The sequence below is a fragment of the Zea mays genome, chromosome 8 (assembly GCF_902167145.1).
Source record: "Zea mays cultivar B73 chromosome 8, Zm-B73-REFERENCE-NAM-5.0, whole genome shotgun sequence".
NCBI lineage: Eukaryota > Viridiplantae > Streptophyta > Magnoliopsida > Poales > Poaceae > Zea > Zea mays.
This window is the reverse complement of record NC_050103.1, coordinates 4,888,341-4,913,289: the sequence shown is the minus strand read 5'-3', so window position 1 is coordinate 4,913,289 and position 24,949 is coordinate 4,888,341. Positions and strand designations below refer to the sequence as shown.

Sequence of the window (24,949 nt, the reverse complement as noted above, 5' to 3'; positions counted from 1 at the left end):
ACGCAGCGCACCCGTCGCTTCGCTTCCTTGCTGGCTGTGGCTGCTTCGTCCGTCCCACCCAATCGGCCTCTCCCCTCCGCTCCCCAGCAGGAGCAGCCAGCCCAGCCCTGACGCTTCCTCCCCACCCGGCGTGCAATCGCTCCCAGTCCTGACTCGTTCGCTGGACCGAACACCGCCCGGTGGTGCTCTTCCGCCGTGCTTCTCCGGGCTCCTCCTCGCCGCCCGCCGCCCGGCGGCGCCGTCCTGGTGGTTCCGTGGGGCGCCGGTCGGGCGCGATCGGCCGTGCGGCCACCCGGCTCTCAGTCTCAGGAGAGGTGAGCCGATCCCGTCTCTATTCGTCTGGTGCTGGTGGCCTGCTCGGGTGCTGTGTTTCTGTTTGTGTTTCTCTGTTCTAGGCGTCCCTGGCTCTCGGGGCAGACTGCACAGCGTGTGCGGGGTGCGTCCACGGTGGTGGATTCTCTTAGCGCGGAGGAGAGCGCGATGCCTTGGGTTCTGATCATGCTTGTGTTTTTGTCTGTGTTTTGTGGTTAATGCAGATATATTGTAAAATGGAAGTACTGCGTGATATGCACCTGCCACCAGGATTTGGATTCCATCCTTCGGATACTGAACTTGTTTCTCACTACCTGAAGAGGAAAATACTTGGCCAGAAAATTGAGTATGATCCTATACCAGAGGTTGATATATATAAGCATGAACCATGGGATTTACCTGGTAGGTCGAACCATGCTTTCATAGTTTTGGTAGGTCGATTAACCAAAAAAAAAAAACTATTGAGTTTGGCCTTAGATGTGATAACAAGTTGAGTCCTATAAGATCTTGTGAATCGTAGACAGGTAGACGAGAAATGTTTTTAAATAATGTTTAGCACTGATGCAGATTTTTTGTTTTACATTAAAGTGATGCCTGTCAATCTGTATCCTCTTTATCTAGTATCTGTTCTTTAACTCTGTGTATGAAGTTTTCTGCTATTTGCACCACTTATGAATGCAATTCAAATTTTCTCTCTTATTGCATGGCTCATATCCTGATCTTCTGACTTCTGATGGTATTCGCAGCAAAGTGCAATCTTCCAATCGAGGACAACAAGTGGCATTTCTTTGCCTCTCGTGACAGGAAGTACCCTACTGGCTCTAGGTCAAACAGGGCAACACTCGCTGGTTACTGGAAATCAACTGGGAAGGACCGAGCCATAAAGCTGAAGAAGCGAACTCTAGGAACAAAGAAGACTTTAGTCTTTCATGAGGGTCGGCCTCCCTCTGGCAGACGCACTGAGTGGATTATGCATGAGTATTACATAGATGAGAACGAATGTAAAGTCAGCCCTGATATGAAGGTATTGCAATGTTGATTGTAGTACATGTTTCTGAGTTATATAATAATGGTTTCAGAGAATTGTATCTTGAAGGGTATATATTAGATCTTGTTTCTTGGATTTATATGTTATAGGATTTACTGTAGATGTCATAGGTAGGCTGTGCCACATGGGCTGGCACCTGGTCCGATTTACTGTTTGGTGTGCCTTCAAGCCATCTTGCAGACAACTTGCAGTTGCTTGGCTACATGATTATCCTATATTATGTTGCCTAATGTTGAGGTCCAGTATGCTAATGTACCTTTTCTTTTTCTGCAGGATGCTTTTGTCCTCTGCCGTGTTACTAAGAGAAGTGACTGGGAACTGGATAATGAGGTGGGCAACAGGTACCCTCATCTGGAACAACTAGATGCTGCTGCTGCATCAGTTGCCAGCACTGTAAAGCCAGAAGATGCGGTTGCCACAGTTATCTGTCCAGAAGAATCTAATCGTGCTGCTACACCAGTTGGCAGTGATGAACTATCTAATGATGTTGGTCAGGAACCTATCACTCCTGATTCATCACCTCCAAACGGTGGTAAAGAACTGGAAGTATGGCTGGAAGAACTGTTGGATCCTTCACCTTCATTTAACCTTGTAGCTGATACTCGTTCTGCTGATGTGTCTCTGACTGACCAATATGCTGAATCGTCCGTAAGTTTCTGAGGCTCACAGTAGTTTTAGACTTCTTTGAGTAAATCACACTGGCAGTCTGTAATATCCAAATTGTTAGGGTGAACAAAAGGAGAAATTGTTTCTTTTATATATGTGTGTGTATCTCCATTTATCATCACATGTGACTGATCATGTTTAAAAATGAGTAAAACTTCACTAAGACACAACTAAACCATTGCATCATATTGGACTTTTGGTTGTGCATTTAATTATAAAATTTAGAACCTGAGGTTTGAAAATAGTTTAATTCAAAATTTTGAAATTTGAACTCAAGCTATGCATAAAAAAATAGAGGAAAAAAATGTTAATAAAGTCATTTTTCCTTCTATAAATAAATAAACGGGAAGGGAATAAATAATAATAACAAATAAATAATATCATACCAAGTAAAAGAAGCATTAGAACTATATTTGATATTTGAAAGTCTGAGATTCAAACCAACAATTTAAATCCATTTGAACTTTGAAATGAAAAACATAAAAGAAAAAAAAAAGAGAAAAGAGGAAGAAACCTAAATGGGCCTGGCTCCTCAATTCAGCCCACTAGCTCTTGCACGCCAAAACCCTAGCCGCCTTGACTCCTCTCCGCCTCAGCCGCTTCTTTGGCCGTCTCCGCGTGTGCCAGCTCCCTGGTGGACTGACGTGTGGGCCCGAGTACCCAATACTCGTCTTCAACCGTCAAGCACGTATGGTGGAGCTTCGCCGTGAATTTCGGAGCTGCTGGCGGCGCTGACCTGCGACCGGATGCCAGCAACGAATCCTCGCGCCGCTATCCGTTTACCCAGTCGCTCGGGCGCTCAGGCTCTCTGCCCGCGCGACATCGCTTTGACCAGGCGCCACGCCGAACTCCATGGAGGCCGCACCTGCCGCGCGTTTTCTTCTCGCCTCTGCTGACCGCAACGGATTCTTCCCCAAATCGCGCTGGCCGTGGAATTCGGCTCTCGGTTTTCGATCTCGTCCCCGCCACTCTACTATATAAACCGAACCCCGCATCCTTGATAGTGCCGAGCGCCCAATCCACAACTTCGTCGTTGTGCGAATCGAACCATGGCCCCGCTCCTCCTGGGTTGCTGTGCGGATATTGTGTGGTCACGGATGATCACCGGTGTGCAGGCAAGCTTTCCGCGTCGTTGGTGGGCGGGTTATGGCCTCGGGTCACCGGCAATTGCTCACCGGAGCCATATCGCCGCCGCGAATCCACTCACCGCTGGGGGCAGCGGCATCTGTGCTACCAACCGTCAGTAAGTCCGTCCCCATCGTGTTCGCCGCAGTCTCTATTACCTCTACGCCTGTTCGTGTTTAGGATTGGATCTCCGGTGGGCCGATTCACCAGCTCCGGCGATGGCACCGCCGTGGGTGGCTGCGCCGTCGTGCTGGGTGCCGGCCTGGGTAGACGATGACTGACGACGCGTCCTCCATCGATCTTTAAATCAACGGTCCAGTGGATGGCGTGGCTCGGCCACCGTTAGATTTCGATCCAGCGTCTAGGGTTAGATCGGATTGGCGGTGGGATATTGACCGTAGATCCGCGAAGCAACGGTTTAGATTAGATCACGTATACCCTTCGTCCACATAGAATCTCGGCCGTGGATCGCTTGATCGACGGCTCTGGTCGCGCACTGTTTCATTAAATCGAAGAAGTAAATCGGGGCCCTTGGATATCTAATCCGACGGCCTATATCACCCCGTACCCCTTCGCGGCGCATTTTGCACAATAGCCCCTCGGGAATCATAGATTAGAACCCGCTGTCCAGCTCGGGGTGTTTCCTGAGTCTGGGGATTTATTGCACCAGGGCCCCTGGACTTTCTGGTAATGGTGCGCTCAGTCCAGATAATTAGAAAATCAGATAAATTCATTAGGAAAATACTTTTTAGTGTAAAAATAAATGCTAGAACTTGTTTAATTTATATAAAATGCATACTTGGTCCAAATTGACCCATTTCAGTCTCTATAATTTTGTAAAAATGTTGTTTATCATATATTGCCTCTGTTTTTACATGAAAATAATAATAAAATTGATCTCTTAATCAATCCCATATCAAGTACAATAAAATCTTTAGAAATTCATAACTTAAAATCTATGATTACGATTTGATCCGTTCAAGTTGCGTTAGTCTCGTAGCTTCGCGTAGATTATTATTACGCAGTTTATTGTTATGTTTGGTGTGATGTTAATTTTGCCTATACATGTTTGTTTGTATTGCTACGTTTAGCGGTGAGGACACGTGTCATCTGAAGAGCAAGTTGGTACCTGAAATCTCAAGTCCCAGGCAAGTTGTGCCCTTGATCACTTCTTTTTACCCAGCCATGTTCTGATTAATCATAATGATCTGCATAGGTTAATTTTGATGGGACCTAATAGGTTACCCTAGTTTGATTATCTTTATACCTTGTTACCACTGAACTTTTTGGGTAGTACTTGCTAGTGCTTTATGTGGTTTTGGGTATGAAGATACATTACTCATGATTATACTTTTGTTATCCGTTGTTATTTATCGTTCATGATAAGATCATTATGTTAATTGGAACATGGAGCGACCACCCGGGAAAACAGTGCTACCACAAGGGTTTAATGGGACGCCCTTGGCTGATTAATTAGGAAAGCTAGTGGAGGACTACCTTACCCGAAAGGGGCAAGGGCAGTAGGGGAGTGGTCAGTGTAGGGAGGCCCTCGGGAGGATTTTGCTGCGATGGCGGTCCTGCAAGGGATTCCTGCATTGGAGCTTCCTATAAACTGTAGCGGGTTTTCTGAAGCTAGTGGAACTTTGTAAAGGCCTCGTAGTGTTACCCTGCCTCGCCTCCTCGGTAGAGGTGTATGGGAAGTCGCGATCCCTTGGCAGATGGGTAACATGACTTGTGGGTAAAGATGCGCAACCTCTGCAGAGTGTAAAACTGGTATACTAGCCGTGCTCACGGTCATGAGCAGCTCGGACCCTCACATGATTAAATTATGGAACTTAAACTCAATTTGTCATATGCATTGCATCGCAGGTGAGGTTGTTACTTTTGTTCTACTATTTAATTGGGTTGGTATTTACTTATACTTAGTAATTGCTAATAAAATTTTGACCAACTTTAAAAGCAATGCTCAGCTCTAACCATCCTCTTTGGTAAGCCTTACACTTCACGTGAGCTCCCACCTTTGGCGAGTTCATGCACATTATTCCCCACAACTTGTTGAGCGATGAACGTATGTGAGCTCACTCTTGCTGTCTCACACCCCCCACAGGTCAAGAACAGGTAACCGCAAGATGAGGCGCATGGAGGATGCTGTTCGTGAGTGGTCTAGGTCGTCGTCTCCCAGTCAACTTTGGGTTGCTGGACCGTTGTCTCCATATAATGTAATTATTTGTTTATTTTGTACAAAACTTCGATTATATAGTAAAGATGTGACATTCGATTCTGTGCCATGATTCATCATATGTGTGAGACTTGGTCCCAGCACACCTGGTGATTATGTTTACGCCCGGGCTTTGGACCCCTAAAACCCGGGTGTTACAGAAGTGGTATCAGAGGAATGTTGACTGTAGGACGAAACCTAGATAGAACCGGACAACCATTGTCTACTTACCTCTGCTACTCTGATTCTTTCTAAACTTATCTTAATCTTTTCTCATATATTTCCGCTTTACTCTGATTATTCTTATTTTTTCTTTCTAAAAGACAAAAGTGGATTTCACACTTTGAAATCCTGTGCCTAAAGTGACTTTCAGGAATAGGAGACCTAATCTTAGGAACAAAAACAAAACTAATTTTATCTCTATGAACTTGAATGTTTGTTCTTATGATACTTGTCTGATTTGGATCTTTGATTGAGTGTGATGGGTTGTGGAGTAATATCCATAATTACATCTGCATATACACCTAGGCAAAAAAAAGGGTTTATGAGATAATTAAGACAACCTAGATTATCTTCATTGGAATATATCTAGCTTAATAGATTTATCTTATCTTGAAAGATACTCCATTACCTTAGTAGACTCATCTTGAAAAGATTTTTATCTTATCTGACTGACCTCAAAAGATTCTACCTTATTCCTATGGATTCATCTTGCCCTAATAAGCATATTTACCCCACACTAGTGTAACAACCATGATTTAATCCAAAGTAATTAGATATTGTTTAATCTAATGATATCGATCTAATCTAGACTCCATCTAATCTACTATGGTCCAATCTAAAGTGAATTACTTAACGAACTAGTTAATACTAGTGAAATAGATTATACCCCGCTGGCCATGTTTTAACTTAAATTAGTACATCAAACCAAACCACCCATGAACAAATAACTTACCCGCATATTCATGGTGACCATCCATCCCATCTTAGATGTTGTCATAATGCACTTATCTTATGCCACCAACCTGTTAACCATCTGTCCTTACCTACAAGTATCCTAACTACGTACCCCTAATTCGGATAAATACTTCAAGAACGAAGATCGAAGATGATCGACCTCATCAAATCAAGGAAGGATAAGATTCAAGATAGATCTTCAAAGGAATCAGGATTCACAATCTTGGATAGAGTCTTTCCTAGCCCTACCCTTTCTTACCCAAACCTATAAATGCTTTAAAGATATCTTTTATCCTGCATATAAAAGTGGCTATACTCATATATACCCATGCTCTCCTAATCACTCACTAATAATATAAAAAAAAAGGTTCTTGATTTTTGAACTAATTAGAAACTAAAAGCTAAATTGCAAACCATTCTTCATATATTCCTTTTCTTACAAATCTCGAGGACGAGATTCCTGTTAAGGGGGGTAGGATTTGTAATATCCAAATTGTTAGGGTGAACAAAAGGAGAAATTGTTTCTTTTATATATGTGTGTGTATCTCCATTTATCATCACATGTGACTGATCATGTTTAAAAATGAGTAAAACTTCACTAAGACACAACTAAACCATTGCATCATATTGGACTTTTGGTTGTGCATTTAATTATAAAATTTAGAACCTGAGGTTTGAAAATAGTTTAATTCAAAATTTTGAAATTTGAACTCAAGCTATGCATAAAAAAATAGAGGAAAAAAATGTTAATAAAGTCATTTTTCCTTCTATAAATAAATAAACGGGAAGGGAATAAATAATAATAACAAATAAATAATATCATACCAAGTAAAAGAAGCATTAGAACTATATTTGATATTTGAAAGTCTGAGATTCAAACCAACAATTTAAATCCATTTGAACTTTGAAATGAAAAACATAAAAGAAAAAAAAAAGAGAAAAGAGGAAGAAACCTAAATGGGCCTGGCTCCTCAATTCAGCCCACTAGCTCTTGCACGCCAAAACCCTAGCCGCCTTGACTCCTCTCCGCCTCAGCCGCTTCTTTGGCCGTCTCCGCGTGTGCCAGCTCCCTGGTGGACTGACGTGTGGGCCCGAGTACCCAATACTCGTCTTCAACCGTCAAGCACGTATGGTGGAGCTTCGCCGTGAATTTCGGAGCTGCTGGCGGCGCTGACCTGCGACCGGATGCCAGCAACGAATCCTCGCGCCGCTATCCGTTTACCCAGTCGCTCGGGCGCTCAGGCTCTCTGCCCGCGCGACATCGCTTTGACCAGGCGCCACGCCGAACTCCATGGAGGCCGCACCTGCCGCGCGTTTTCTTCTCGCCTCTGCTGACCGCAACGGATTCTTCCCCAAATCGCGCTGGCCGTGGAATTCGGCTCTCGGTTTCCGATCTCGTCCCCGCCACTCTACTATATAAACCGAACCCCGCATCCTTGATAGTGCCGAGCGCCCAATCCACAACTTCGTCGTTGTGCGAATCGAACCATGGCCCCGCTCCTCCTGGGTTGCTGTGCGGATATTGTGTGGTCACGGATGATCACCGGTGTGCAGGCAAGCTTTCCGCGTCGTTGGTGGGCGGGTTATGGCCTCGGGTCACCGGCAATTGCTCACCGGAGCCATATCGCCGCCGCGAATCCACTCACCGCTGGGGGCAGCGGCATCTGTGCTACCAACCGTCAGTAAGTCCGTCCCCATCGTGTTCGCCGCAGTCTCTATTACCTCTACGCCTGTTCGTGTTTAGGATTGGATCTCCGGTGGGCCGATTCACCAGCTCCGGCGATGGCACCGCCGTGGGTGGCTGCGCCGTCGTGCTGGGTGCCGGCCTGGGTAGACGATGACTGACGACGCGTCCTCCATCGATCTTTAAATCAACGGTCCAGTGGATGGCGTGGCTCGGCCACCGTTAGATTTCGATCCAGCGTCTAGGGTTAGATCGGATTGGCGGTGGGATATTGACCGTAGATCCGCGAAGCAACGGTTTAGATTAGATCACGTATACCCTTCGTCCACATAGAATCTCGGCCGTGGATCGCTTGATCGACGGCTCTGGTCGCGCACTGTTTCATTAAATCGAAGAAGTAAATCGGGGCCCTTGGATATCTAATCCGACGGCCTATATCACCCCGTACCCCTTCGCGGCGCATTTTGCACAATAGCCCCTCGGGAATCATAGATTAGAACCCGCTGTCCAGCTCGGGGTGTTTCCTGAGTCTGGGGATTTATTGCACCAGGGCCCCTGGACTTTCTGGTAATGGTGCGCTCAGTCCAGATAATTAGAAAATCAGATAAATTCATTAGGAAAATACTTTTTAGTGTAAAAATAAATGCTAGAACTTGTTTAATTTATATAAAATGCATACTTGGTCCAAATTGACCCATTTCAGTCTCTATAATTTTGTAAAAATGTTGTTTATCATATATTGCCTCTGTTTTTACATGAAAATAATAATAAAATTGATCTCTTAATCAATCCCATATCAAGTACAATAAAATCTTTAGAAATTCATAACTTAAAATCTATGATTACGATTTGATCCGTTCAAGTTGCGTTAGTCTCGTAGCTTCGCGTAGATTATTATTACGCAGTTTATTGTTATGTTTGGTGTGATGTTAATTTTGCCTATACATGTTTGTTTGTATTGCTACGTTTAGCGGTGAGGACACGTGTCATCTGAAGAGCAAGTTGGTACCTGAAATCTCAAGTCCCAGGCAAGTTGTGCCCTTGATCACTTCTTTTTACCCAGCCATGTTCTGATTAATCATAATGATCTGCATAGGTTAATTTTGATGGGACCTAATAGGTTACCCTAGTTTGATTATCTTTATACCTTGTTACCACTGAACTTTTTGGGTAGTACTTGCTAGTGCTTTATGTGGTTTTGGGTATGAAGATACATTACTCATGATTATACTTTTGTTATCCGTTGTTATTTATCGTTCATGATAAGATCATTATGTTAATTGGAACATGGAGCGACCACCCGGGAAAACAGTGCTACCACAAGGGTTTAATGGGACGCCCTTGGCTGATTAATTAAGAAAGCTAGTGGAGGACTACCTTACCCGAAAGGGGCAAGGGCAGTAGGGGAGTGGTCAGTGTAGGGAGGCCCTCGGGAGGATTTTGCTGCGATGGCGGTCCTGCAAGGGATTCCTGCATTGGAGCTTCCTATAAACTGTAGCGGGTTTTCTGAAGCTAGTGGAACTTTGTAAAGGCCTCGTAGTGTTACCCTGCCTCGCCTCCTCGGTAGAGGTGTATGGGAAGTCGCGATCCCTTGGCAGATGGGTAACATGACTTGTGGGTAAAGATGCGCAACCTCTGCAGAGTGTAAAACTGGTATACTAGCCGTGCTCACGGTCATGAGCAGCTCGGACCCTCACATGATTAAATTATGGAACTTAAACTCAATTTGTCATATGCATTGCATCGCAGGTGAGGTTGTTACTTTTGTTCTACTATTTAATTGGGTTGGTATTTACTTATACTTAGTAATTGCTAATAAAATTTTGACCAACTTTAAAAGCAATGCTCAGCTCTAACCATCCTCTTTGGTAAGCCTTACACTTCACGTGAGCTCCCACCTTTGGCGAGTTCATGCACATTATTCCCCACAACTTGTTGAGCGATGAACGTATGTGAGCTCACTCTTGCTGTCTCACACCCCCCACAGGTCAAGAACAGGTAACCGCAAGATGAGGCGCATGGAGGATGCTGTTCGTGAGTGGTCTAGGTCGTCGTCTCCCAGTCAACTTTGGGTTGCTGGACCGTTGTCTCCATATAATGTAATTATTTGTTTATTTTGTACAAAACTCCGATTATATAGTAAAGATGTGACATTCGATTCTGTGCCATGATTCATCATATGTGTGAGACTTGGTCCCAGCACACCTGGTGATTATGTTTACGCCCGGGCTTTGGACCCCTAAAACCCGGGTGTTACACAGTCCATAAGCTTCTCCCAATGTGTTCAAACATGTCCCTAAAAAACTTATAAAATGTAAATGTGGGATCCTTAAACTTACTAATGCGCCACTTGACACCAAATTTCCCTGCTCATTTCATAGCTGTCTACGTGGCATGCCAACATAGCCATCTCTCTTCCCCTCTGTTGCAGACTTGATATCCAGCAATTGGCAATGAGGCAATCTCCGGTCCATCCCCAGTCTCAACTATATTACTTAATGATTACAATGGCTTGGACCTTGAGTTTCACACTTGGTATGTTTATGGACCTAGATCTACATTTTAGTACTTTAGTTACCAAGAAGGTACGACAAAAGTATGGATACTTTAGGTACCAAGAAGGTACCTCGGGAACAAATTTTTTGGCTTAGTTAAAAAAATCCTCTCGTTGTGCCTCATCGATTTCGGGTTACGATGTCCTATGCGCCACCCTCCGGTTGGGCTGTTGTAGAGTGAACAGTTGACAACGGCCTGTTAGTGATGACGGGCAGGGTTCGAGGATTTTCTTTCTCGGTCGGGACCAATATTTCGGTCTCTTTTTAGTCGCGCTGAGTAAGGTTTGCATCAAAGCACTTCTGCCATAGGAACACAGAAGAAGTCTGCCAACATGTGGATACCAATTACTACATCACTTGCTTCCATAAAAACAATCAATGCTTCTATGTAACAATGTTTTCTACATTACATCAGGCCCTACTTTGTCTTAGCACTAAACCTCCAGTTGTCTCATTGCAAGTTTATAATCACTGATGGGCTAGTAAAAGAGTAGGGACTAGGGACACCAATATCTAGTATGCCGTGGGGCACCCCAAATTTGGATTTGTTTTTTATAGTTGACGCCCTGTTTGGTAGAACTATCTTAGGCCTTGTTTGGATGCACTTGTTGCAACTTGGCTCATTGCAAGTTCCACCTTGATCCATGGATTAAGGTTGATATGAGTGCATCAAGCTCTTCCTGCTCTTGATTCTCTGAGAGAAGTAATTATGTGCCAGGAAGTGGATTCTCTAAGATAAACTATAGGCAAAAGGCTACTTTTTCAGCTCCTAGTCTATTAGTTCATTTCAGAATTCAGAGAACCACTTTACTGAATCAACATAGAATTCTACCCCTTCTTCCTGGCACTCAAACCAGCCACCGCGAGGGAAGAATCCACCCAACCCGAAGCAGGCAAATCATCAGATACAGCAGCCGGATCATCAGAGATAAATGACGTAATAACAGGATCCACCAGTGTTGGAAGCGGGGGAGACCCAGGCGCCGCCTGCTCAACAACCGAAGCAACGGAAGGAGCTGGCGCATCAACTGGTCTCTCCCGCGCAGGAACCAAAGCATCATCAACCATTAATGCTGAGTCTGAAGAGAATGTAGGCGCATGCCCCATCAATTCTGGTGCAATAACAGGCGTGCCAGCCGCCGCATTAACACTGGCGCGCGGCAAACAAGACTGAACTGGAGGACGAGCACGCGCGGGATTTTCACACCTCAATAGCACTGGAAACGAAGCATTAGCCATTACTGCTGGCGCACTAACCGGCTCATCCAGGGATGGGATCCGAGGTGAGGGAGACACAGGCGCCGCCGGCTCAAGAACCGAAGGAACAGAGAGAGCTGGCGCATCAACTGGTGTCCCTCTCAAGAAGCGAAGGGTGAAAGATGTGTCTCCCGCCCCTCTGCCCCCCTCCACCCCTTCTTCCCGGCGCTCAAACCAGCCACAGCCCCACGCCGACGTCTGCTCCAGGCCCGGCAGCCACAATCCTCCCCTCCCCAACGTCGGGTTCCCCCTCCCCCTCCCTCTCTCCGACCTCGTTGCCTGCTGGCCGTTCCAAGGCCCAGCGTTGGGGTGATGATGGTGGCATTCATGAGGGTCGGCTGCCTTCTTACAAGGATGTGCTGGTCTCCTCTTCCTCCACCCCCCTCGCCACTCCCCCCGTTGCTGGTGATGGCTGGGTGACGGTGGTCGATCGTCGTGCTCGCTGGCGTCGTCCTCGCCCGCTGGTGCCTCTGCACAGGCCCGTCCCTGCCGACCTGCGTGGGAAGTGTTTCAATTGCTTCTCCCCCTCTCATCGCGCGGTGGTGTGTCGTCGGCCGGTGAGGTGCTTCGTCTGTAGGCTGCTGGGGCACCGTGCTCACGTGTGCCCGCGCCGGCAAACAACACCTCCCAGGCCACGGCGTTCCAGGGTGTGGCGCCCTGTCTCCCTTCTGCCTCCCATGGGTCCCCCGGACTGCGCTGCTGGAGATCATTCGGGTGGCAGCGGTGCTGGTCCTGGTGGCGGCATTGGCTCGGGATCCAGTGGCGGGGGACACAGGCGCACTCGCCGGGGACATAGGCGGCGAAGGAACAGCAGTGCGGCTGGTACTGATGGTCGTGGTGGACCTTCGGGTGAGCTGCCCCAGCCCCCTCCGGAGGACGTTCGCGCCATTTCTGGGACCCCTTCCCCGCCACGTCGTTTCATCAAGCGCACCAGGAAGATCGCCCAGGCTGAAGATGATCTCCGGCGTGCTCTTCTCATCTCCGTTGTGGGTCTGAGGTGTTCTGGCCGCACCGCGGAAGTCTCTGATGCGCTCTCTCTGAAATTTGATCTTGAGGATGATGCGCTCGACCTTCGCCTGGTTGCGCCGAATACCTTCCTCGCCCTTCTACCCAACGTGGAGCTGGCTGATCGGATGCTCAGTGAGGGTCAGACCTTCTTTGCACCTCCTCTTCGGGTGCACATTAGGAGGTGGTCTCGTCAGTTCTTGGCCTCCGGTGGAAGAGAGATGCCTTTCCTGCTGGATATTGAGCTTCGCGGCCTCCCATTTCATCTCCGGGATGTTCATTCTGCTGAGCAGCTTCTCGTTGGACACTGCCTGGTTCATGAGCTGCTTCTTGGTCCTGGGGAGGTTGTTGATTTGTCTTCTTTCCGGCTGCGTGTTTGGTGTGCTGATCCGGATAATCTGCCTTCATCTTTGGATCTTCATGTGGAGGAGCCGCCTGTGGACGTTGGGCCGTCTTACCCACGCACGATGACTTATCCTATTTCAATCCTGGTTTCCAGACCTGGGAGTTCGCCGGAGCAATTTCCGCAGCCTCCTCCTCCACCTTCACCGCCAGCTTCGGACAGGCAGGATGAAGATCGTAGCAGCAATTCCGGGAATCAGCGGAGGCGACGTCTCAACTCCCAGCCTTCAACCGGTCGGTCATCTGTTCTTGCGCGCCTGGGGCCGCGCGTCCAGGTCAATCCGGCGGCTGGCAGGGCATTGATTACCGCATGCAAGATTGCCTCGGCTCCTGGGAGAGGGACACCAGTTGATGCGCCAGCTCTCTCTGTTCCTTCGGTTCTTGAGCCGGCGGCGCCTGTGTCTCCCTCACCTCGGATCCCATCCCTGGATGAGCCGGTTAGTGCGCCAGCAGTAATGGCTAATGCTTCGTTTCCAGTGCTATTGAGGTGTGAAAATCCCGCGCGTGCTCGTCCTCCAGTTCAGTCTTGTTTGCCGCGCGCCAGTGTTAATGCGGCGGCTGGCACGCCTGTTATTGCACCAGAATTGATGGGGCATGCGCCTACATTCTCTTCAGACTCAGCATTAATGGCTGATGATGCTTTGGTTCCTGCGCGGGAGAGACCAGTTGATGCGCCAGCTCCTTCCGTTGCTTCGGTTGTTGAGCAGGCGGCGCCTGGGTCTCCCCCGCTTCCAACACTGGTGGATCCTGTTATTACGTCATTTATCTCTGATGATACGGCTGCTGTATCTGATGATTTGCCTGCTTCGGGTTGGGTGGATTCTTCCCTCGCGGTGTCCCAGTTTTCACCAGCTCCCCCTCAACCGCGGTACTACATGCCTCTGAAGGTTTATTTTAGAAGGGGCCGGAAGTCGCAACAGCATCGGATGGATACCTTGTCTGGTCCTCGGACTGTTTCTTGCTGCATCTCGGACATTGGTCTGGCTGTTGAACCTTCGCAGACACCTGAACTGGCTACTCCTATTCATCCTGGGTCTTCCTTCAGTTCCATGGTTATAAAGACTGCGGATCGCATTTTACCGGCTCCTCTTCCTGCCAGACCGGGGAACGATAATTCTTCTGCTGCACCTCCACGCCGTAGTAGGCGCATTGCTGGTATTGGGGTGGAATATCAGTCTGCCTTTGGTGATGGTCAGAACAGATTCAGGAAGAAGGTGATGAGAGCACTGCAGGTGATCGATGTGAATGAAGGCATCAGTCAGGAGGCCTTGCAAAATACAGCAGACTTTTTGATCAGCCCCTTCCCCCGTCTCATGTCCAGGCGCTTGCTGCTCTCTTCGGCTGGACAGACCCTGGGCTGGTTATGTGTTGAGCCGCTGTTCATGCCTGTTGCTTTGTTTTGGCTCTGGTTGTTTTCACCATAGTTACCCATGAATCCGTCCAAAATTGTAAGCTGGAATGTCCGAGGTTTAAATTCCAAGGCACGTCAGGATACTGTTCGCAATCTGATAAACTCCTTCAAAGCTAATGTGGTTTGTATTCAGGAAACTAAAATGGCTGTAATTTCTTTGCATACAATTTTGACCACCCTTGGGAGTAATTTTGTGCACAAGCTAGCCCTTCCCTCGGTTGGGTCTAGCGGGGGGATTCTCGTGGCCTGGAGTAATGAGATTGGTCCGGCAAGCGCTTCTAGGGTGGATCATTATAGTGTGACTATTCAGTTCAGTCCACGTGACCAGCAGCCTTGGTGGTTAACATGTGTTTATGGGCCTCAAGGAAACAGCGACAAAATTCAGTTTATGCAAGAGCTTCGCAACGTGAGATCTGCTTGTCCTGGGCCTTGGATTTTAATGGGCGACTTCAACCTCATCTACAAGGATGATGATAAGAGCTCTGGCAATTTTAATAGGCACCTCATGGACAGATTCAGAAGACTCATCAACGATTTGGGGGTGAAGGAATTGGCTTTACATGGAAGGAAATTCACTTGGTCTAATCGTCAAGATCCACCCACTCTTGTCAAGCTCGATAGAATGTTTTGCTCGCCAGACTGGGAACAACTCTTTCCTAATTGCCTTCTGCAGAGTGCTAGCACTGACGGGTCTGACCATTGCCCTCTGCTCCTTGGGCTTCATGATTTATCTCCTGGGCGCAGGAGGTTCCATTTTGAATCTCACTGGACAAAGGCACCTGATTTTCTGTCGACAGTGGAGGTTGCTTGGAACTCTGTTTCTTCATCCCCTTGCCCTTTTGTCACCCTCTCCAAAAAATTCAGTGCCACGGTCAAGCATCTTCAGAGCTGGTCTCAAAAAAGGACGGGACATATTACCTCTCAACTTGGGATGGCAAGGGAGATCATGCATAAGTTGCAGTCTGCTCAAGATTTCAGACCCTTGTCGGTGTTAGAAATGTGGTTGGTGGATCAGCTGGATGGTCGCATTGTGGCCCTCTCATCGCTGCAGCGTTCTATGGCTCGGAGTCGCTCCAGGATCTCATGGTTGGCTGAAGGGGATGCCAACACTGCCTTTTTCCACCTCCATGCTAAATACCGGAAAGGCAAGAATTTTGTTGGCAATCTGATTTCTGATGATGGATCGGTGAAGACATCTCATGGGGATAAGTTGGAGGTTATCAGTGATTTCTTCCACAAGCTGCTGGGATGTTCACCTGACCGGGCGCACACCATTGACCTGGCTCAGCTTGACATCCCTGCCCATAATCTGACATCGCTGGACAGTCCGTTTACTGAAGATGAAGTCTGGAAAACAGTCCTATCTCTTCCTCTAAATAAGGCTCCCGGCCCGGATGGTTTTACTGGGAAATTCTATAAGACGTGCTGTCAGATCATAAAAGGGGATATTATGGCTGCTGCTACAGCTGTTTGGAGCAGAAAATGGGTGAATTTAGATCTGCTAAACTCAGCCTACATCCTTCTCTTGCCCAAGAAGGACGATGCCTGCCAGGTCAAGGATTTTCGGCCTATAAGCTTGGTTCACTCCTTTGCTAAGCTCATCACTAAGCTTCTAGCAAATAGATTGGCTAGTCACCTTGACAATATGGTATCTCAGAATCAAAGTGCTTTTATTAAGGGCAGATCCATTCTTGACAATTTTATGCTTGTTCAGCAGACAACCATTATGCTCCACCAGAAAAATTGTGCAAGGATACTACTTAAATTGGATATCACCAAAGCGTTTGATTCTGTCTCATGGCCGTTTCTCCTCGAAGTTATGAGGCATTTGGGCTTTGGGCAAATTTGGTGTGATATTATCAGCACTCTTCTTGCATCTGCTTCTTCTCAAGTTCCTCTTAATGGTGCGCCAGGGCAGAAAATTCTCCATAGAAGGGGTCTTCGGCAGGGTGATCCTCTCTCCCCAATGCTTTTCATCCTGGTTATGGATGTTTTGTGCTACCTAACAAAAAAGGCAGCCGCTGTGGGATTGTTGGAGCCGTTATCAGGAAATTCAGACCACTCCCGTATATCTCTTTATGCTGATGATGTGGTAATCTTCCTTCACCCGGTGGCATCTGATGTTATGACCACCATGGATATCCTTAGGATTTTTGGAGAGGCTTCTGGGCTTAAAACAAATATGGCAAAGAGCAGCGTCTTCCCCATCCGGTGTGCTGCTGAAAATCTGGATATCATTCACAGCTTGCTGCCTTGCACCGTTGCCAGCTTCCCCTGCAAGTATTTAGGGGTACCTCTTTCCTTGAAGAGGCTTGGGAAGCAGCACCTCCAACCGTTCATTGATAAAATTGCGGGTCGTCTTCCCAGCTGGAAAGCTGATTTATTAACCAAAGCTGGAAGATTGATCCTTGTCCAAGCGGTCTTGTCGTCAATGACTATTTACTTAACTATGGCCATGGATTTACCTCCTTGGGTGATTAAAGCGATTGACAAAATCAGAAGAAGTTTCTTGTGGAGAGGAAGGAAGAATGCTTTGGGAGGTCATTGTATGGTAGCCTGGAGCAAGGTTACTAGACCAAAAAAACTTGGGGGGTTGGGCATATCGGACCTGAAAAAAATGAATTGGGCTCTTAGGCTGCGCTGGCTCTGGTTGCAAAAAACTGATCCTGACCGGCCTTGGGCTTCCTTTGATATTAAAGCTCACCCTTCAGTGAAGGCCTTTTTCTCGGCAGCGGTTTCCTCGGTGGTGGGCAACGGTAAAAACACTTTGTTTTGGACTGATAAATGGATTGATGGTCAGAGTCTTTGTCAGTTGGCCCCTCACCTGGTCAAGACGGTCTCTTCTAGGGCTAAAAAGAGGAGTGTGCACAATGCTCTCACAACAAGGGGATGGGTGCAGGACATTCGAGGTGCTATCACCCTTAATGTTCTAGCTGATTTCTTCAAAGTGTGGGATCTCACCGCTCACTGGGAGTTACATCAGGATCATGATGATAAGCACATTTGGCTTCTCTCTAGCTCAGGTCTTTATTCCACCAATTCGGCATACACTGGTTTCTTTTTTGGATCAACAACCTTTAACCCCTGGGAGAGGATTTGGAAGGCTTGGGCGCCTGGTAAATGCAAGTTCTTCATGTGGCTTGTGGCTCATGGTCGCTGCTGGACTGCTGACCGTCTGGCAAGAAAGGGGCTGCCTCACCCTCAACTCTGCCCGTTGTGTGATCAGGAGGAGGAGACCCTAAATCATCTACTAGTTTCCTGCGTCTTCTCACGTGATGTTTGGTTTCAGATTTTGAAGATAGTCCGGTTGCAGCATCTTGCTCCTAACCTTGCGACCTCTTCCTTTGAGGATTGGTGGGAAGGAATTGTCACGGTCCCGGGTGATCCAACATATAAGGGGCTGTTAAAGGGCCTCAATTCTTTGATCATTCTTGGGGCTTGGGCCATTTGGAATCACCGCAACCGTTGTGTCTTCAATGGGGAGCAGCCTTGTTCTACCATGGTCATCAAGTGGGTCAAGGAGGAGTCTCACAATTGGTGTAGGGCTGGAGCCAGTGGATTAGATAGCATCCTTTCCGCTCCAACGCACTAATCGGCGTCCTTCTTTCTTGGTCATGAGGGCAGTTGGTCATAATTTCATTGTACTGCTAGCTATCCCTGTGTGTGTGTGGGTGTGTGGGTTAGTTTGGCTTGTATGAGGTTTCTTATCCTCACCTTTTTTCCTCTTAATATAATGATACGCAGCTCTCCTGCGTTTTCGAAAAAAAAAATCAACATAGAATTACTTCACTTGTTTGTAAAACCTGTGTTGCGAGCTCTGCCAAACAAGCCCTTAGATTAGCATAATGTTGTTGTTTTCCTTGGAAAGTTCTAAAATAAATAAAATAAATCTCTGCAAAAATATGAAGAGTTTAGTTTGTTTGATGTTCAGAGATTTCTGGTTTTTTTCTCATTTATTAAACAAAACCTATAACTACGCTTTCTGTTTCCCTTGCCCCTAACAATCAGTACTTCTTTTCTATTTCTGCACATTGTCAATTATTTCTCTGTTGTTGTATTGCCCGTGCTCTTTGGTATTTTGACTGAGATTTTTTATTCGCTGCTTTCAAAAATAGTGTGCTTGTTTTTACTGATCCAACACCCTTTGCATTTGTTTTCCTTGTAGAATTTGCAGAATCCTGGTTCTGTGTCTCGGAATATTGGACCAGGCCATGCTAGCCCTATCCAGGATGGAACAGATGCTACAGACTACCTATTAACTGATGATCTTCCCGAGGATCTTTACAGTATGTTGTATCCTGGTACTGACCAGTTCTATGATAGTATGTTCTTGGAACAAGCTGGCCAGGAAGGTATTGCTTTTCCTACCAACCAAGCGTACTACATGATGGGAATGGAATCCTATGCTCTTCCAACCAACTTGAACGGAACTCTGAATGCTGAATTGCAGTCAGACCAGGAAAATAACACGACGAATCTGGCAAATGGAAATACTGACACTGGAGTTACAATACAAAGCCGCAGAGCAACCACATCTCCTGCTAACATTTCACTAGCAGCTGGCAAGATTAAAATGCAGGTTGGAATTAATAGGATGGTCACAAGTAGTTCCGTATCCATCAACCAGACCATGCGGTTTACAGATAACAGTGGCCGACGTCTTGATCTCAAGACTGATGATGTTGAGCACCAGAAGAAAACTACAAACAGTGCCATTTCTGCCAAGCAGTCTAGGGCAGCCAATCCTGAAGGCCACAGTAGTCAAGGCTACCTCAAGGGCTTCAAAAATACATTCAGATGTTCATCAGCTGGATTCAAGGCATACATATCTTTTGCCTTTTTTGTGGTTGGAGTCGCTGCTGCTGCAGTGCTGCATCACCACCGCTCCTGTGCCAACCTATAAATTTGAATCACCAAACACCAGCATGCTTAGTTGTAGTTCTAGTGGTCAGCGGCAGCATTGGCTTGAGGGCAGGTATCTTCCCAGATTCATCCTTGCAGTAGTTCGTCGGCTTTACTTACTTGCATTGGACTGGAGTAGTAGTTGAGTTCCTCAGCTTATATCACGGGGGTTACTGGCCTGGACAATGGAGATACATTTGTGCGACCACTGATTCCCAGTTATCTCCACATGTTTTTTGTGGTGCTGTACATATTAAGTTTTTTTCTCGTTTTGATCGTCTAGTTGCTAATGGGTGCCTATTTAAAAAAACGAAAAAAAGAGGGAAAATTGGTGGGGGCATATGAACAAAAGAAAAGAAAAGAAAGAAAGATGTACTTTAGGTTATCCTTAGATTTGTAAAGCTGAACCATGTTTATAAATGATAGTGGATGACTACATTATTAAACTAGAGACCACTGCATTGTCTGCATCTCTTTTGTTATAGCATCTGTTTGAACAAGTGAAGATGGTCTCTCGCTTGAGTCAAGCGGCTTGACTACAGAATTGTACTCCAGTAGTTCATTTGAATTCTGCTGTCGAAGAGTTCGGTAAGTACAGATTTCAGAATTTCCTATGAATGTATCGTTTGTTTCATATGCTGCATTTCTGGCTGGCATACGCCGATTGCTGATGCCTACTTGCATAATTGCATGCAAGAGCTGCAATTTCGGTGAAATTGAGGAAACAAGTTACGCTAATTTGGTTAGTTCAAAAATGAACTAGGATCGATACCGTGTGGACACGGGGTGAAAACGGAACTGTAGTTTTTGGTTACTAGGAAGTAGTTACCGAAAATACGGAAACAAAATCGGTAGAAAAAATCGGAAACGAAAACAGTTTGGGACTCTCCCGACCGTTTTCGAAAATTAACGTATTTATTCGGTATTTTACTGTCGGTAATAAATTCAGTAATTTTTTTAAAAAATATTAAATCTGATATATATTTGTAACTTTATAATACATTTGTCTTAACTTAGAAAAATATGAAACTAATTTTATTATTTTCTTAAAATCAAGATGTATCTAACGGCGTATAGGTGAGAAATGTTTAAAACTTTTATGGATCTTATTTATAGTTTCTTTCTAATTATTACATTTGTATTTGTGAGATATTTCTTTAATATTTTGTGAGATATGCTTTAATCTTCATGGATTTATGAATATTTATATATTATTACTATTTTTTTGTCGGTGTATGACTTGTGTGAATTTTTGAAAAGTCAATTGAGGGTACATGTTAAGATTTTTACTGGTGTATTTTATATTTCGACCGTAACCGGTGTGTTTTCCATAACGAAAGTAGTGTTTTCGTATCGAACTTTCGTTTCCAATGTTTTTGAATTATCGATGTCATTTCCATTTTCGATTGTTCTCGAGAAAAAGGTGAAAACTGAAATGGCTGTTTCCGTTTTCGATTGTTTTCGAGAAAAGAATGTGAAAACTAAAATGGAGTTCCCAAACTAGTGTTTACCGATAGTTTCCGACCGTTTTCACCCCTAACCGTACGCAAGTTGGATATCTTACACGCCGAAGGCACTTGTCACACTCAGTTTTAGAAGGTAAACCGAACATCATCGCACAACGCTTGAATAATAACATAAAGAAGTATTGCTTTATTACATTACGATGTCAGAGACATCCACATACTCATTGTCGGCGTTTCGAGACAGGGGGGTCCCTAAGCCGACGAGTGAGTGTGCTGCGTGCCCCAGCCCAGATGGGTCGAGCGCGTGGGCGAGCGCGGAGGGGGGAGAGGCGAGGCGGCCGGAGCCGAGCGTGAGAGAGGTGGAAGTCCCGCGGCCTTCGTGTTCGTCCCGCGCCCAGGTCGGGTGCGCTTGCAGTAGGGGGGTTACAAGCGTCCACGCGGGTGAGGGAAGCGAGCGGCCCCAAGAGAGCGCCTGTCCCGTCCTCGGTCCCGCGCGGCCAACCTTCTCTGAGAAGGCCCTGGTCCTTCCTTTTATAGTCGTAAGGAGAGGATCCAGGTGTACAATGGGGATGTAGTAGAGTGCTACGTGTCTAGCGGAGGGAGAGCTAGCGCCCTAGGTACATGCCAATGTGGCAGCCGGAGAGATCTGGGCACCCTGCTGGCGTGATGTCGTGGCTATCGGAGGTGCGGCGGAGCCTGATGGAGGGACAGCTGTTGGAGCGGTCGAGTCCCTGCTGACGTTGTCCTGCTTCCGTAAGAGAGCTGGGGGCCGCCGTCGTCATAGAGCTCGTGGAGCGCCATCATTGCCCCTCTGGCGAAGCTGGCCGGACGAGACGCCGGTCTTGTTCTCCGTGACCCGAGTCGATTCGGGGTAGGATGATGATGACGCTTCCTGTTGACGTGGCGGTCTGTGCTCTAGGCAGGGCGACGTGGGGTTTCCTCCGAAGCCGAGGTTGAGTCTTGCCTTCAGTTGCCGTGGCCGAGCCCGAGCCAAGGGGTCGGGCGAGGCGGAGGTCGTTCGGCCGAGGCCAGGGCGGAGTCCGAGCCCTGGGGTCGGGCGGAGCGGAGTTCGTCGTCTTCTGGGTCTTAGCCCGAGTCCGAGCCCTGGGGTCGGGCGGAGCGGAGTTCGCCGTCTTCCGGGTCTTAGCCCGAGTCCGAGCCCTGGGGTCGGGCGGAGCGGAGTTCGCCGTCTTCCGGGTCTTAGCCCGAGTCCGAGCCCTGGGGTCGGGCGGAGCGGAGTTCGCCGTCTTCCGGGTCTTAGCCCGAGTCCGAGCCCTGGGGTCGGGCGGAGCGGAGTTCGCCGTCTTCCGGGTCTTAGCCCGAGTCCGAGCCCTGGGGTCGGGCGGAGCGGAGTTCGTCGTGGCGCCCTTGGCAAGGCCTGATTGCCTGTCAGACTCACTCTGTCGAGTGGCACTGCAGTCGGGGTGGCGCAGGCGGCGCTGTCCTTCTGTCAGACTGGCCAGTGGAGTGGTGGAGTGACGGCGGTCACCTCGGCTCTGCCGGGGGCGCGTGTCAGGATAGAGGTGTCAGGCCACCTTTGCGTTAAATGCCCCTGCAGTTTGGTCAGTCGGTGTGGTGATTTAGTCAAGGTTGCTTCTGAGCGAAGCCAAGGCCTTGGGCAAGCCGGTGATGTGTCCGCCATAAAAAGGGGGCCTCGGGCGAGACGGAAGTCTCTCGAGGTCGGCTGCCTTCGGCCGAGGCTAGGCTCGGGTGAAGCGTGATCGAGTCACTCGTGTGGACTGATCCCTGACTTAATCGTGCCCATCAGGCCTTTGCAGCTTTATGCTGATGGGGGTTACCAGCTGAGAATTAGGCGTCTTGAGGGTACCCCTAATTATGGTCCCCGACAGTAGCCCCCGAGCCTCGAAGGGAGTGTTAGCACTCGCTTGGAGGCTTTTGTCGCACTTTTTTGCAAGGGGACCAGCCTTTCTCGGATGCATTTCGTTCCGGTGGGTGCGCGCGAGCGCACCCGCCGGGTGTAGCCCCCGAGGCCTCGGAGGAGTGGTTACACTCCTTCGAGGTCTTAATGCTTCGCTTTACGCTTCGGCTGGTCTGGTCGTTCCCTCATGCGAACTGGCCGTAGCCCGGGTGCACGGTCGGGGCCCAAGCTCTCGGGCTGGTATGTTGACGCTGTCAACGATTTGGCCGGAGCCGGTTTTTGCGAGAGCAGCCCCCGAGCCTCTGCACAGGGCGAGAGGACGATCAGGGACAGACTCGGCTTTTTACATACGCCCCTACGTCGCCTTTCCGCAAGGAGGAGGGGGGGAGCGCGCCATGTTACCCTCGATGGGCACCGAACATGGTGTCTCCGGTGAGCTGCAAGCGGGTAATCCGAGTGGACGTCCGTGCCCCGTTCGTTGGGGGTCGGCTAGGGGCCCAGAGGCACGCCCAAAAGTACCTGCGGGTGATTTGCCGGACCCAGTCCCCTGGCGACGGGGTCCGAGGGCTCGATGCCTCCCTCCGATGGGATTCCGTTACAAGATCGTTCCCGCTGGTCTCGGAAATGTCCTAGGGTACCTCGGGAGCGCAGCCCGAGCCTTGGTTATGTATCGAACGTACCCCTGGTCATCCCTCGCTCGGTGTCTGAGGCGACTGTGAACCCTTCGGGGGCCAGCCTTCGAACCCCTGATCAGTAATGGGCGCGGAGCCCGAGTAGCCTGAGGCGGCCATGGAGCCCTTCGGGGGGCTGGCCTTCGAACCCCTGACCAGTAGTGGGTGTCGGGCCCACGCGATCTGAGGCGGCTGTTGAACCCTCGGGGGGCCAGCCTTCGAACCCCTGATCAGTAATGGGGGGCTTGGAGCCCGGTTCCTTCGTGGAGAAGGATCCCTTTCGGGGTATCCCCCTTCCCCGGTCCCTGTTGCAAGAGATAGAGAAAGAGGAAAACGGAAAAGGATACGAAATCGGACGGTGTGGCGTACCTTTTCTGACGCGGTTATTACGGCGAAGGTGAAGTGTCGCGTGCTCCTTCTGCCGGAAGCGCCGCGTGTCTCGCCGCGGAGTTAATGCGACGGGGCGAGTGGTTGGCGGGGCGGCCGTTGCGCGCGGGTGATCCGTTCGAGGAACGGGTCACGGGTGCACTGTCTTCACGCCGTGAGAGGAGGCTCTCTTGCTGTCTCAGGATGGGACGTGAGCCTGGCTGACGACGTGACCGCTGCGCCCGCCCGCCTGCCACCGCCATTACTGCCGGCCCACTTTCGGTCGCTTTGACCGACGCGCCAGTCTGGCGCTGTTGGGTCGCCTCGAGTCGTGGCATAGGCTTCGCAACCGAAGAGGCGCGATGGTGGCGCAAGTGGCGGTGCGGTTGCTTGCATGCAGCAACTGGCATGCCGGTTGCTCGACGCGTGGGCCTGGGTTCCAAGCTGGCGTGTCAGAAGTCGGAGAAGCGCGTCCATCTGGCGCGGTTGCATGCCGCCTGCATGGCTGCCCGCCCCTTCTGCCCGTTGGTCTGGGCGAAAATGGGGGGTCGCCTGTAACCGCTGGACGGTCGTGCGCACCATGCGCGGCGGTTTGGCTTCTTCTGCCCTGAGCCGGCTTGCATGACATGCGGGACCTAGCCCCCGAGTCGCAGGGGAGGGCCTTGGAGCGTGTTGGAGAAGACTCGGCCCGCGGCGCCTGGGGGCGCACGTAGGGGGAGTTGCCTTTAAAAGGAGGGAGGCTCCTTTCGTAAGGCAACCATGTCTTCTTCCTCCCTTAAGTGCCGGGTCTTCCCGTCTTCCAAGCCCCCGGATGGGGGATATCCGCCGCCTTTCCGCCTCCTCGTTGGAGGAACGCAACTCCATGGGAGTTGGTACCTCTCAGCCATCGTTCGGCTTCAAGGATTTTCATCACACAGCCTGGTTGCTCCCTTCCGCCGGTGGCCACCCAAGACGGTGACCTCCAGCTCCTGGATGGGGAGAGACAGACCAGGCTGCGGTCCCGCCCTCAGCGTCGGGTGCGTTCG

The 24,949-nt window shown here is 48.7% G+C and overlaps 1 protein-coding gene across 2 annotated transcripts; it reads left to right on the top strand.

Moving 5' to 3' along the window:
* On the top strand, positions 1-19,993 carry LOC100281057 (uncharacterized). Of its 2 annotated transcripts, none has more exons than XM_008656677.4 (5): positions 1-314; positions 537-714; positions 1,059-1,336; positions 1,634-2,008; positions 18,815-19,993. In XM_008656677.4, the coding sequence occupies exons 2-5, from the start codon at positions 549-551 to the stop codon at positions 19,541-19,543; spliced, it is 1,548 nt and encodes a 515-aa protein (XP_008654899.1). In that variant the 5' UTR covers positions 1-314; positions 537-548; the 3' UTR covers positions 19,544-19,993. The 2 variants fall into 2 exon arrangements, with proteins under 2 accessions (XP_008654899.1, NP_001358365.1); NM_001371436.1 differs by having other exon boundaries at positions 17-314; positions 18,806-19,886.
* The last annotated feature ends 4,956 nt before the right edge of the window (positions 19,994-24,949 follow it).